Consider the following 15,265-nt stretch of genomic DNA (forward strand, 5'->3'; position numbering starts at 1 on the left):
TTAGTATAAGACGTAATGCATACAATACACATTTAGTACGGCCCGTGTACGGGGCATCAATAAGTCCGTGATATCTAGATTTAAAAAAAACGTAATTTTGTAACCTTTATCAGTGTGGGAAAACGGAACAACTTTAGTACATAATATCCAAATATCCTGATCGTGCTTTAAAGTTTAAACAATTAACAACGGTCTATGGGAGTCGTGAGAATATGGTTTTATAATTTGTTGGATGTTCTTTGTTTGCTACCAAATGGGACGAGAAAAAAGATTGAAAGGTGCCCCATCCCCCCACCCTACTATAAATCAATTAATGGAATAACTAAATTAAAGATAGCAACAAAACGAGTCGTTAAAATCAGAGTTTAATTATCTACAAAATACCATAGCATGCTTTTCCAGAAATAGACTACTGTTACCATAATACGGCTGCTATAATATGTCATATAAACCGCCTGCATAAGGAAATGCGTAAGCGATTGATATAAATTAGTAATGGAATGATTAAAGGGAACTAAATGCCCGGAACTACAAGCGTAAGAGACAGCATATACACAGAGCGTAGACAAGAATGTGGTATAGCCTACTACACACGGAACTCAGACTCTGTTATACGTCGGCTCGTTGGTCTAGGGGTATGATTCTCGCTTTGGGTGCGAGAGGTCCCGGGTTCAAATCCCGGACGAGCCCAGTATTTTCAAATTAGCGCTTGTGTTTATTTTTGATAATTATTTGTTCTTTTAGATATAAATTACCACATTCATAGTTTTGTATATCCTGAACTAGTAAAACTACCATGTTTGTATCAGAGTCCGTATATAAAAATGAATGGCCCGCGAGAGTTACACACACGCACACAACGTACAAACATTACATTCTATTCTATCATAGTTATAACATTAGAGGTTGAAATTTCACGCCGTTTAAAAATTAATTTCCTATTTAACTTTATTAGGAATAAATTAATAGCGGAAACGAATAATTGAAACAATTATTCGGTCACAATGGCTTTCTAGAAATTACTTTGTGACGTGTACCATTAACTGAACAACATCTTGTGTTACGTAATAATCCGTATTTATTTGTTTTTAAAAATGTGTTATTATTACGTCACAAGAAGTTTTCTAGACTTGTTAACAATTGGGATCAACTTGTACCATGACGTCACAACGGAATAAACGAATTCTCTGACGGAATAAACAGCTTTGTATATTTGTTCTGAAATTCGGGGTTTGTGACGTAATAATCTGCTAAAGAAATACGTGTTGTGATGTCATAATGAAATTCAGCTTTTCAATGATTATTCGAAATACGCGTGCGGTGTCGAACTGAAATTCGTTAAATTCTTTAAAAGATAAAACTCACAAACAAACAGATACAATCACATGCAAACACAAACGGAGGACGTATTTAAACTAAATGGTAAATTGACCAATTTTCAATTTGACCTATTAACCCTACAACGATCACGTGGGTGAATGGAGCATTATTATTGGCCGGTAACTTTGAAACTCGAATCATACGAGGAAATATTACGTTATTGGAAATAATGACTGTAAATAAAGGAGAATGGGGTAAAATATTCGGAAATGGGTTTAGCAGTTACGAGTTTTTGGTACTTTTTCTTGAATATATTCCTCCAAGCATATGCGCGTTTCAACAACTGTCGTTTTGCTGCTTGTTCTTCCCCACATCATTTTATGTGAAGTATTATAAAGTAAAAATAATTTTAACGATATTTCACGGTGAGTTTTTAGCAATTTGCGAATTTTAAAAACGATTTAAATTAATCTTTGTCGTAAGTTCATTTCAGAAAAACCGGGTTATGAGAAAGTTAGTTTGCTCGAGGGAAATTCTTTACTATTGTCTGTTAATTTAAATGTTGTAAAATTCTACAATTAATCAGTCAATCGTTATTTAAATCGAAGTCTATTGTTACGTCATTGATACGTCACACACGGCGACACGCGGATCGCGCAACTAACAATGCGGCGTCGTTTGTTGTTCGTTTATGACGTGGACTTCTAGTACAAGATAATCGTTGCAGTTTGCATCAACCACCGACTAGTGTTGCCGGGTACAATTATTTCAGTGTTGCCAGCAGAAAATTTTAAAATACTTAAATGCTTCAGTAAACATCAACATATTTTTCCAGTGACAACTTACAGAAATCGTAATTTTCAAAAAAATGAAAAAAATAAATTCCATAATAACAAACAATGATCAATTTTATTTCCATTAATAAAATTCCAGTGTTTCCAAACATAATTCAAAGATTTTGCAGTGTTGCCACTTGCCAGTTCATTTAAATGTCACGCACCAGATACGCTTCTAAAACAATTATTCTTTCGCGTTTTCCATTTATGACGATCTGCTGCTACTGTGACGTCACAAGTAGCATTTGTATCACGTCTTCCATTGTTCGTGAACAATCGACAAATGGCGCGATACACGAAGCCGGGTTTTCTATGAAACGCGATGTTATTCGCGACAACGAAGATACCGATGCTCCATATATTGATAAAGATTTCTAATCGTGATTTATATACGAGGTGTTAAACGTATCATCTGTATGCTGTGATGTTCCATCGTTATATCTCATATACGTTTGTTGGCGTATGACGTGAAACACGATTATCACAGAAACATAAACTGTAAGGCAACGAATACACGGAATATGAGAAGCTGAATTTGAGTGAATACAAAACATTGTGTATATGCATTCATACTTATGTAAGCTATAGTACGTTTACATAATACTGGGGGGGAGATGGGACACCTTTAGCACATAATATCCAAATATCCTGATCGTGTTTTAAACAATTAACAACGATCTATGGGAGTCGTGAGGATATAGTTTTAAAATCCTTTGAATATTTTTTGTTTACGACCAAATGGGACGGGAAAATATAACGGAAAGGTGTCCCATCCTACCTCACCCTATACTGTATATTATTACTAAACATAAAATTATGAATTAATACGTCTACGGTTTTCTATATAGTTTGCTGAACGTAAGTAAAGTCCTTACTCATCCAAGTGAGCTACTATGATAAAACACTGAACGCAAAACCAGAGAATCGGAACAAATACAAGGAATATAAAGTAGGGGCCGGTTTGATTGAATGTCAAATTACAAGTGAATAAAGGCTCTTACAAACTGGCTCATACATATGTTAGTATCTTACAAAACACGATACAATTTTTTAAACTTAAATTCAGTAACGAATAGTGTACGTCTGTACGATATAAAGCATAATGGCAAGCTTAATGGTTGTTATGTACGTGTGGTGTATTACATGCAAATCATAACGACACGATTGCCCAATCATGAAGTGTAGGGTATAACGGGTTTCAGATGATGCGCCTACTTTGCGTTTAGGTTATATGGCAGCGGATTGTTGCAAGGGGTTACTGTTGAAAGTCGATTCGTCTTAATCTAGGTTTTAACACGTCGAATTTGTATTCTGTTTTTCCGTTTCATTTGGTAGTAAACAATGAACATCCAATAAATTGTAAAACTGTATCCTCACGACTCCTATAGACCGTTGTTAATTGTTTAAAACACGATCAGGAAATTTGGATAATATGTGCCAAAGGTGTCCCACCTTTCCTCACCCCCATATAAAAATATTGATGGGAAAAGCCTGCAGTTAAAAACTGTAATATTTTACTAACCGAGGCCAGTCAGGAAATTTCCCGCCAAATACAATGATCTTTATAGTTTGCACGACTTTGCTTTGAACACGAGCGTTAATGGTATAACATATTACATGAACTAAGGTTCGGTTTCGAGGTAATACGATATCTATGCTTTGAAGTCGGATTTTATTATATCTATGATAGTCACGTCACGAATTCGAATTGAACTAAATTTTCAAAAATTTCGAAATTTTTAGAACGGCGAAAACATCCGCCTCCCCTCTCTCTCCCAAAATATGAAGGAACAGGAATTTTGAAAAAGATGGAAAGAGCCGTTCGTTTTAAATTAACCTGATAACTGATGTTTTTTCTTTGTCGTTTAATTAAGGTGATGTTTCTATAGTGTGTTCAAAAAGATACGCGTACCGTGTGTGTTATATAAAGATATTACACGCGAGCACGCATTTAGGTTAACTAAAAACAATTTATTAAAAAATAAAATAAAACCATAAATTTTGTGACTTGTACTCTGGATTCTTTAAATAATATAATAGTGTATGCTGTATGGTGTAAATAGTGGAGAAGATATGCATGGTAGAATATTTACCCCAAGTTTCCGACTAAATATCTCAGGTCCTAAACGCAGTTAGCAAATATAAGGGTTGGGCAAAAAACTCAAAGAACCTAAATCCTACCCGTTTGTTTATCAAACAAGGAGCTTGAAATATTGAAACTACGCCTGGGGAGGTGGCTCGAAAACGGCATTTTTGGGATAAAATATCTGCTGGTTATTTTCGGATTATTAGCGTTAAGTTGTTGACCGACAAACCTGCTTAGTGGGTTGGCAGTTACGGTTATTAAAGAAAATTTAAATATTTTGGTAATGGAGATTAAAAACAATAAGATAAAAATTATTATATGTTTTGTTAAAAAATATTTTGGATTTTTTTTGTTTAAATCGAAATAAAAGTAAATTTATAGAATTCCTGCGGTGTAGTTACGGCGAATGTTATTTTGCATTTAATTGCAGCTTCCATGCATCGTGGTGCAACAAGGTATTTACATACACACGCCAACCACCAGAACACGTCCCTTGCCAACTTCTAAACGAAAAAAGAAAAAGGCAGTGACGTCACGAAGTTTACAAAAAGGGGAGCGCGGATAAGATTTTTGTTGAAAAGGAAATATTTAATTTCAACTTCGGTTGATAAGTTAAGAAAGCAAAAATTAATGTTTAAAGTTTTAAAATTATAGTAGGGTGGGGGAAGATGGGACACCTTTAATACATAATATCCAAATAGCCTGATCGTGTTTTAAACAATTAACAACGGTCTGTGGAAGTCATGAGGATACGGTTTTATAATTCATTGAATGTTCTTTGCTTACTGCCAAATGGAAAGAGAAAACTAAACGAAAAGGTGTCCCATCTTTCCCCACCCTACTATATAAAATAAGAAAAGAATGCAGTTAAATATGAGTTTTAATAATTTTTTAGTTAAAAAACATTTTGTTAAAGTTTATGACGTCAGTATTGAGTTGAACGAACTATTTTTTTGCAACAGAAGATATTATGACAGTTAAATAAGTTTAAAATCTGCAGCGGGCGTTAAGTTATTTTAAAAGTAAAATTCAAAAGTTTGCTGTTAAAAATCTGTTCGATATTTGCGCGTATTTTATTTTGAGCGAAGGGGTAAGCAGATCGCGATTACTTTATAACAGGTTAGTTATTACAGGCTTACAGCTGTGGTCTACAATGGGCAATAAACCATGACTTATTCCCGCGATTCGTGATAAAAATGTCCCTCGCGGTTCGACAAGAATTCGTTTGTGATGTCATAATCTTGTAAACGTCACAATTGTGGATTGTCCATGATCGACGATCGTCGTGCCGGGCGATGATGGGTGCCCTCGCTTCGGGCGCTGGATGCATCGATTCATTACGTCACAATCAGCAGTGTCATCATAACACCCGCTCGCTTATGTTCATCGTGTTCATTATCGAGACCATTATTACGTAACAGTTTAACAATGAGGATTATTAATTAATCAAGTTTGTTCTAGAAAAGGAAATCGAGAAGTTTTGCTATCAAAAGAATCAAAATTCGCGACGAATAAATTCCTATACTTCATTTCGTCAGTTTGACGTTTATGTTTTACATGTAAATCTAATCGGCAGTTTCTAATAATATATTATCTTTATGAAATTAGGCGGTAGGAACAATTAGGTGATTATTGCATGCACAACTTCAACATCGAACATATCTTGCAGGTTTGGATTTTAATTATATTTAAATGTTTATTTTGCGTGAACTAATGATGTGCCGATGATAGTATATATTTATACCAACAACAGTTTTTAATTTATATTATATAAGTTATTGAATCGGCAACGGTTATTATTAATAGATCTCTTTTGTTAAATATAAAAATACACTTATTTGGTTTATCAAAAAATATTAATAAATTATTCATTGGACTGAATATACCCAATTAGTAAAACACCGCATTTGCATTAGTAGATGCAGCATTTAAACCGCTTAATACTGCCACCGTACGACGACTTACCTGATTAATTTTTTGTTACAGAAACTTTTAAAATGAGGTTTTCGTTGATTGCGGCGATCGCTATATCAGGTGAGTGTTTGGTGTTTAGTTTTTATAAAAATCATTATATTACATTGCCATTCCTTTTGCTGTGTTTTACAATTACTTAATATTAAAAAAAAGTTTGTTTTTCTTTTGAATTGTTTTTTATCTATATAGTAAATGTTGTTTAAACTTTGCACAATATTATACTCCTGTCAGAATGCGTTCCATGTTTTAAACCGCAAATACTTAATCTTTAATAAATGCAATTCTAACTTTATTACTTATATTTTATCTCTAGTGTCCGTAATAGAAATTGTTGCTGGCCAAGTTTGCGTCCCGTCAGGTCCAAGACCCGATTGTGGATATCCTGGAATCACTCCGAGACAATGTATAAATCAAGGTCAGTATAAGATGAAATACATTTGTGAAACTTCAAAATGGCTTAGTTTGGTTTAGGCAATTAAACAAGAATGAACTTAGTTTAATTATAATTGTCGTACCATGTAGATTGTGGAAGACGCAATAAAACACATTGTTTGACTTTTTTAAACTACATTAGTTGGTTCATATATTACATTGTGCACGGTAGCGGAAGAAGCAGAACAGTTTTGCAAAATCGCTAAAGGCAACCCGTGTATTTATATGCTAACATTTAACGTTTATTAATTATCCAACAGGATGTTGTTGGGATGATAGCGTTGACGGCGTACCATGGTGCTTTCATAGAACCATATCAGCAACAATACGACCACAAAACCCAGCAGATTCCGAAGGATCTATCGGGGGTTCTTCTAGGGGAATCCCGGCGGTTATTCCCCAACCATTCGTAAAAACGAATGCAGCTATTCGTAAGTTTGTGAATGAAATTTATTTATCCTCGCGTGTTGGGACAACAACAGTTATAACACGGGTGTCTTGTTTTAAAATCGCGTCATACTTTTTTATACTGTATAAATGATAATTTATACGACTCAAAAGTGACCACTGAGTTGGATCAATTGCGGTAAATCGTAAACTCATTTATTAACGCATAGTTTTAAGACATATCACTAACAAGTCTTGTTTTAAAGAGGTAATCTGTTTAAAAAACAACGAGATTTAAGTTTGTCACTCTTCGTGTAAATATTCTTGGAGACAAACTTCGATTACGTCACAAACTTTCTCACACGAAACAGTCGCTATTATGACACAACAATAACATATACAACGTCATAAACAAGTTTTACGTGACGACACAAGACAACTTATTGCGCAACAATGACGTGTCATACATACCACGTCACAATAACAACTTGTTACTATTACAATCGTCTTTGTGTTTAATTATGACGTATGTCATTGATTAATTGTTTACAATCATCCAAACAATGGAACGACGCCTCAAACAAACAAACAATATGTCGCGCGGGTATAACTATGTGTTCTTCATAGTCGAGATTTTACGCATATAGCAGTGTAATAATGGATACCGTTAGCGCATATAATATCTAATATTTTTTGATCGTGTTTTTAACAATGCTGTTCCAGAGTCGTGAGGATATGGTTTTATAATTGTGTAAATATTGTTTGTTTACTACCAAATGGGACGATATAAGAGAAAATGAAAACATAGACCACCTTACCCCTACGTATGATAAAACATGTATCATCTTACCCCAACCCAAATAAATACATGAACCATCTTACCCCAACTACTTGAACAGAATTTACTGGTTGTTTGTTCCGATGTACTTCGGTGTCACGTGCGTTCCGAACATCGTGTGGACCAATCAACGACGAGAGATCTTGTGTTAATGTTGGGTGCTGTTATGACGTCAACGATCCGATGACGTCACGAAAGTGTTACCATCCTGCAAGTGAGTCAGCAATTATTTTATTACTTAGCAAAAAAGGATAGCGACAAATATGTAAAGTAAAAGTTTTTTTCTAAATTATCCCAGAGCCGAATTACAGGTTGCAAATAAGTTTTAATTGTTTTGTTTTTTTCATTTGACCCTAACCATTATGACATCACAGTTCTAACCGGAAGCTGCCCGCCGACCCAATGTCAGATCCCTAGCGCCGTCGTGCGGCGATGTGGGTTCGGATTATCTGAGACAGAATGCATGGGCAGAGGATGTTGTTTTGGAACAATTGAAAACAGCGGTGTTTGTTATCATACGGAAAGTAAGGAAATTCTAGAAATTTATTTTGAAAGGATTTTATATTTGTTGCCGTATTTTACAAACCCCGTGCTCGCTTACGGGTTATGTATATGGTGATTGTTGTGCTGATAAATCGGACAACCCAATACTGACCACTGGGTTGGAGCAATTGCCTTTAAGTTTGTCTTGCTCAAGGACACATACGTAACCACTGAACAAATAAAAAGCACGAACATTTCAATTTATGCAATATCTAACCATGGATATCATATATAACAGCTCCACCACGACCCCTATCGGAAATTCCCGCAACAACAACAACCACAACAGCAGCAGCAACAACAACAACAACGACGTTAAGTTTCTTTGATCAACTACGACAAGCAGACGCCGACCCCTCAAGGTTTTCACTGGTTGACCTCTTGACCCGTGACGTATGGCAGTTACAGAATATTGCACAAGGAAGAGACCCGGACGCTCCAACCACCACAACAACGTAAGAAATATGACCAAAATTATAAAAACACCCGTGTTTCGCATGACCGGAGTATGCTAAGTTTGGAATGTGTCCGGTCGACATATATTATTATGCAGACCAATCAATAAGATACTAAACGAACATAACAGCTGTTAAAAAAGTAAATATGAATGAATACAACTCATTTATCTTCAAGTGGCGAATAACATGGGTGTTCTGTTTTATACACCCCGTGCCCACTTATGCGAGTTGCTACGCATAACGTTATGGTTGATTATTTTGTGTTTGGCTGACAATTTGGAGTTAGCAACAAAACGACAGTCGCCATAGTACGCTATAGATAAAAACTATGTAAAGGGGTGTCAGTTAAAAACGCGTGGCTGTTGCACCCAGTACGGTGGACTCACTTTGAGTTGTTAAATAACGCCACATATTCTTGACTACAGAACCACCACCCCTGCAACTACAACAACAACAACGACAATCGCTACAACACCACGTCGTGTTACTGTCGCTACTACTCCAACTGCTCCAACTACACGACGATCTTGCAACTGGTTAGGACAATGTAAGTATATTAAGGAAATGTCGTATGTGGGCAGATATGGTACTGTTGGGCAAGATGAGACACCTTTAGCACATAATATCCAAATATCCTGATCGTGTTTTAAACAATTAACAACGGTCTATGGAAGTCGTGAAGATACGGTTTTATGGTTGTTTTATAATTCTGTTCTTTGTTTAATATCAAATGTGAAAGTAAATAAAATGAAAAGGTGTTCCATCTTTTCCCACTTTACAAAATTTACTTATTTTGGTTGCAATATATTCTGCTAGCGGCCTTATTCTCTGTCCAGATCCAGTCAAGTTTAATTAAGTTTAATAAAACAAAAGTTTCTCGTCAGATAAAACATTGTATAGTTTGGAATATAATCGATGTGAAATTTCGTTTAAGCGCAATTATGAATGGATGGACTTAACAGGCGTAAATTTCGTCGGTAAAAATGATTAGGCCACTAGTTTCGTTTAAGATTATTACAGTAGTTTTTTGATATATGTTATTACACTATTATTCGATCATTAAATTTCTTTGCTTTTTTCAGGCCGCACATTCGTTGTACCGCCACGACAGTGTTACCCAGTTGATTGTGGGCGACCACGTTTCTACCCTGGATCGCCCGTAGCAGCCAGTGCAGCTGGAAGCACTGTGAGGAAAATTGTTGGAGGAACAAGGTAACAAGGAGGTTTAAATAATATGTAACCTGGGATGTAGGTCTATTGCCTCATTTTTAAATGCATTATGTAGGTTATGTGAGTGTCCTTAGTGAGGCCTAAGATCTGGAATGTAGGTATATTACCCCATTACTCCAACACCCAGGGTGCAGCCATCTAGGCCACTTTGAGGCAGTTTATGGACACTCAATAAACTCACTGGGTGAATAGCCGCACATTAGACCTTAAATGTAGACAATAAGGTCATCCATTACCCCTTCACGTTACTATAGCACGAAACATAACCGACTTCATATATTACAGAGCTTACCCATTCAGTCACCCATGGATGGCAATGCTCTTGAAGAAAGAAGGCAGACGAACCTTCTTATGCGGGGCGACTGTTATATGCGATAAGTGGCTTGTTACTGCTGCTCACTGTTTGAATAAACAAAGTCGATCCAGTAGAACACCAGAGTAAGTAAACCTCATGCTCACTCTCAAGTAACAACACAAATATATTCTTACCAACCTTATATTCCAGTCTTGACGCAGTATTCTACACCATCCACGTTGCAAGGTTCATGGGCTGGAAGCAAACACACGGAACTCAGGTCCAGGAGTTCAAAGGGCGAGCTGGTAAGTTTGAACACCTTGATGGGATTCGAACCCAGGACCCTTAGGTTCTGTGGAGCCAAAAATAATTTAGTTGTAGCTTAAACATATAGGTATTATGACGAAACATACAATTCATGAGAATCCGGTTTTTGTAAAGTCTGGGGATTTTCCAATAACCTCGGGTCAGGTCTTGTTACGTCACAGAAGCAATTATGACAGTTCTTCGAACAAAGCAATTACCGTCAAGCGCACCGCGCGTCAAAACAAACAGATTGAATATCAGTTTAGGACGAAAAACAACTTTGTTAAAATAACATGACATGATCTATATTTGTCCCTTCGATTAGAGATCAAAAGTCAGATTAAATTAACAAAGCAAAGTACAAAACTTTCGATAAAAAGCGTTTCCTCCCTATAAAAAAATTAATTATACATTGAAGTTCTAGCGAAGAGGAAATCGGGCGCAAATAGGCCATTAGAAGCGGTTAAACCGGCCGAAATTGGTTAAAACCGGCCGTTATCCTATAAGAAGCAACGTTAAAGTTATCAAGTTTATACGTCACAGATAACACTATTACGTCACAAAACTGTTAACCCTTTATTACGTCACAGACATCGATTATCTTGAGCAACACGAGCGATTTGTGCCTGGAGTTCAACGTGGAGTCATCACTTACGATATCGCGATCATTAAACTGAGGAAACGAATCATGTTCAACGAATACGTTCAACCAGCATGCTTGCCCAGTATAAGGGCGAGGGTGGGACAGGTTGTGTGGGCTACAGGTTGGGGAATTGATAAAGGTGAGATACGATGAAGAGGTGAATAGCTATGAGTGTGAAAGACGGTGCTTGTGTCCTAAAGTTTCGTCCGCCAAATTCTTGTCTTTAGTTCAGAACTTTTATATGGTCCTGTGGGGTAAGATGAATGACGTTAGCATACAATATCCAATTTTTCCTAATGGAGTTTTAAACAATTAACAACGCTATTTTCATGGGGATTGGTTATCTAGCTCTTTGAATGTTCTTTGTATACTACCCTATGGAATGAGAAAAATGAAAATATGGACAATTCACTGAAACAAAGAACATCTATATATCACAGCTTTGCGCCGGGAACTATTTACATTCGATATATTCATCCGCAGGTCGCGGAGTTGACTCGAAAAACTTGAAACAACTTGGAGTTCGAGTTTTGAACGAATCTCGATGCCAAGAATTCGTGCCAGAGTTTGTTAACCCCCCTGGTGTGTTGTGCGCTGGTGGCGAAAGAGACCAAGACACATGCACGGTAGGTTGGGGTGAAAGTAACTTATTTATGCTTACTGGCGGACCAACGACAGTCGTTATAACATGGGTGTTCTGTTTCATACACCTCGTTCCCGCTTATAAGTTACCACGTATGTAACTTATTTATCCTCACCGACGACAGTCGTTATAACACGGATGTACTGTTTCATATACCTCGTTCCCGCTTACAAGTTACCACGTATGCAACTTATTTATCCTCGCATGGCGGGGCAACGACAGTCGTTATAACACAGTTGTTCTGTTTCATACACCTCGTGCCCACTTACGAGTTACAACGTATGTAACTTTCTGTGTGATTGTATTTCTGTATGGCTGAAATTTTGTACATTCATTAGTGATCATTGGGTTGGAGCAATTGCGGTTAAGCGTCTCGCCTAAAGACACATATGCTAACAATGGTAGCAGCGTTTGGCCTTGAACCCACACTTTCTCTTAAAATGACATTTTCTCTACATTCAGGGCGATTCAGGCGGACCGCTAGTGGGCCCTAGAGTGGTGGGACGAGACAGAAGTGGAAAATTGATTCAGAAATGGCAATTATATGGTTTGACCAGTATTGGTTCACCAAGCTGTAATACTTTGTCGTATGATCGTCAACCAGCGGTCTACACCGACATAGCGTTTTACAAGCAATGGATCGACGCAAGAACCAACCGCTGTTGTTCTTAGTTTGTTTTATTTAAATTAATTTTGCGAGGCTTTTGGTTGAAGAGACATTTGTACAATAGTTGGATTCTAGAATAAAACCTAAGTGGTTTTGGGATTGTATTTATTTTGAAACAATCAAACAAATGTGACGTAATATTGTTGCACAATTTAAGCTGCCAAACGAGAATTACAACATTTTAGAAATCGTTATATTTTGTCTTTTACTTTCATCCATATGTTTTAATAAACGCCGTTGTACTTATTATTATAAACTGCCTTTGTTTATGTGTTGGTCACATTTGATTTAGTTAGGAAAGATGTCCACGAGCCGGACTCCGCCTACTTTTAGCCAAACCGGAGCGAAGCCGGAGTCGTAAAAATTAAAATAAACAGGAGCCGGAGTCGGGTTTAAATATGCCTTCTTAAAGCAGTTTTATACATGCACATAAATACGCAGTAAATTTTGTTTAAATTAAATTTTTTTCGGAGCAGGAGCGGAGTCGAAGTCAAAAGTTTCAGAGTCGGATGGGAGCAGGAGTCCAAAATTTCTGACTTCGGACACTCAATTAGCTAGGTCGCTTACCATAGTGGTTCGCAACAGAGCGCGTACGAAGTATTTTGACCACAGCTCGTATATATGAACATTTTTATACGGTTATATACGAACTCTTGTTTTGACAGTTGCTGTAACCCATAGCCCTAAAAATATCGGTGTTTATACGACTCTGCTGTAACCAAAGTTAGCAGAGGCTGTAACAAGTTAAAATCATTTTATCGTAAGCTTACATAAAGGTGTGTGAAGTAGTTTCGGTAGTTTGATCACCGAAGTAGTTTGGCGGCAAATGTTTGTCTATTAATTAATGTTTAATTGGTTTCCACAAATTAGTGTTAACAATTTTGAAATTGAGAATCATGCGAGTTAATTTTGTTAAAATAACGAGACGATTATTTCATTTTTTAAGATTTCAATAGGGGTTGCTATAACAACCAACCGGTGATTCCCCGAAGCTACGAACAAGTTTGTTTTGAATTTTTTAAATTTATTTACAATTGCTCAAACTATTAAACTGTAATAAAACCTTAAAGTTTTAATATTAATAAGGTTTGAAAATCGGTTCGATTTTATAACTGTTTGTGTTTTTTACGAGAAAGAATTTAAAATGGGTGAAGAAAAAGAATCTGCAGGTAATGAAATAATTGATCGTTCAAAATCATATTAAGATGGTTTTTGACTTCTATTTTTGATAATTAATAATTTAAAGGTATGTAAAAGATGCTGCAAATGGTAATTTTACCATTTCTCAGCGGGAACATAAACTAAAAGTATTTGGTTTGCAGTTTATTTTACAAGTTGACGTGTTGTGTTGTAAAGTCTATTGTACTACATGGGTAAGGCCTTATACACAGTGAGGTATACATTGACACAGTTGGCCTATATACTCAAATTTGTTTAAAAGTTTAAAAACATCTTCCACCCAACACTTATACATTCCATGATATTTAGGAATCCCTTGCTTTCTTACAACAAGCACCTTAAACAATATGCCAGGGAAGTCATCGTAAATTATAATACCTAGCACACTAGCTCAAAAAAAGTAATTTTAATTTGATCTAGCACAAGATTCAGTTGTCTCCAAATATCTAAGTCATTTAATTTCTTCACCAGAGTCGATGCTGGCAGAAATTGAGAAGAAAATAACCGACTCTTTTGATATTTTTGATCATGAGTCGAATAAAACAGTTGATGTAAGAGAGATAGGAACCATTGTGAGGTCATTGGGCTGTTGTCCATCGGAAGGTAAACATATACATTAGTCCTAATAGATGTATTTTACTATCCTGGCAGGGTGGGCAACGACAGTCGGTATAACATAGGTAAAATGAATTTCCTATTCTTATTTATATTATAAATTGCCACAACATAGGGAAGATTGCTCGTAGGTCATTTGTAATCAATACTGCTGTATTAAACTATAAAAGGTAATGCCAATTCGGACTTAATATTTAGGACAAAATGCCGGCCAAAAAAAAAAACTTTCTAATGTGGCACAGAGGTAAGCTGTTTGTTCAAATATAATATAAAGGTTATTTTTTCTCCAGGACATGGTTAAAGAGGTTATAACACAGGTGTATTTTACTACCGTTTGGTTTTGTTGTTTTAAACTCTGATCTTGTCATACAGCCGACAATATTGGTATAATATAATTAATATTTTTAATCTAAAGAACCCAGTATATATTATAACATAGAAACTTACATAATATATTCGCCACAAGGTGAACTGCATGACATGTTGGCTGAAATAGAGGAAGAAGAACCAACAGGTTACATCAGGTTTGATAAATTTCTTCCAATGATGACGCATATACTGATGGAACGAAGGTATCTATGATTGGAAAGAATTTGAGTGTTTATTAATTTGGTCCATTACCGGCACGGCGCTGTGGTGTAGTGGGTGTATGTGTCCTTGGGCAAGACACTTAACGGCAATTGCTTCAACCCAGTGGTCACTAATGGGTTGCCCAAATTATCAGCCATACATAAAAAAAAAATTCAAAAAAAAATAATCACCACAAAGTACATACATCGTAACTCGTAGATGGCACAGGTGTTAAACCATGTA

At 36.2% G+C, this 15,265-nt stretch overlaps 2 protein-coding genes and 1 non-coding gene across 3 annotated transcripts in view; all 3 read left to right on the top strand.

Moving 5' to 3' along the window:
- Positions 1-618: 618 nt before the first annotated feature.
- On the top strand, positions 619-690 carry trnap-ugg. Its single transcript has one exon. It is a non-coding gene; the product is annotated as a tRNA-Pro (tRNA).
- Positions 691-5,802: 5,112 nt separating this feature from the next.
- Positions 5,803-12,914, top strand: LOC100187546 (transmembrane protease serine 9). Its single transcript, XM_002122347.5, has 14 exons — positions 5,803-5,911; positions 6,229-6,276; positions 6,530-6,631; positions 6,909-7,079; positions 7,935-8,087; positions 8,248-8,397; positions 8,655-8,871; positions 9,300-9,421; positions 9,957-10,086; positions 10,390-10,542; positions 10,610-10,704; positions 11,296-11,487; positions 11,832-11,974; positions 12,454-12,914. Exons 2-14 carry the CDS (start codon positions 6,240-6,242, stop codon positions 12,661-12,663), a joined length of 1,875 nt encoding a protein of 624 aa, XP_002122383.1. The 5' UTR covers positions 5,803-5,911; positions 6,229-6,239; the 3' UTR covers positions 12,664-12,914.
- Positions 12,915-13,667: 753 nt separating this feature from the next.
- LOC100180373 (dynein regulatory complex protein 8) overlaps positions 13,668-15,265 on the top strand; it is a 2,731-nt gene continuing 1,133 nt past the window's right edge. Inside the window, exons 1-3 of the mRNA XM_009861545.3 lie at positions 13,668-13,827; positions 14,309-14,440; positions 14,919-15,024. Of these exons, the coding sequence (XP_009859847.1) occupies positions 13,803-13,827; positions 14,309-14,440; positions 14,919-15,024 (263 nt within the window). The 5' untranslated portion in view covers positions 13,668-13,802. The remainder of the gene's footprint in view (positions 13,828-14,308; positions 14,441-14,918; positions 15,025-15,265) is intronic.

Source organism: Ciona intestinalis, chromosome 10 (assembly GCF_000224145.3).
Source record: "Ciona intestinalis chromosome 10, KH, whole genome shotgun sequence".
Taxonomy (NCBI): Eukaryota; Metazoa; Chordata; class Ascidiacea; order Phlebobranchia; family Cionidae; genus Ciona; species Ciona intestinalis.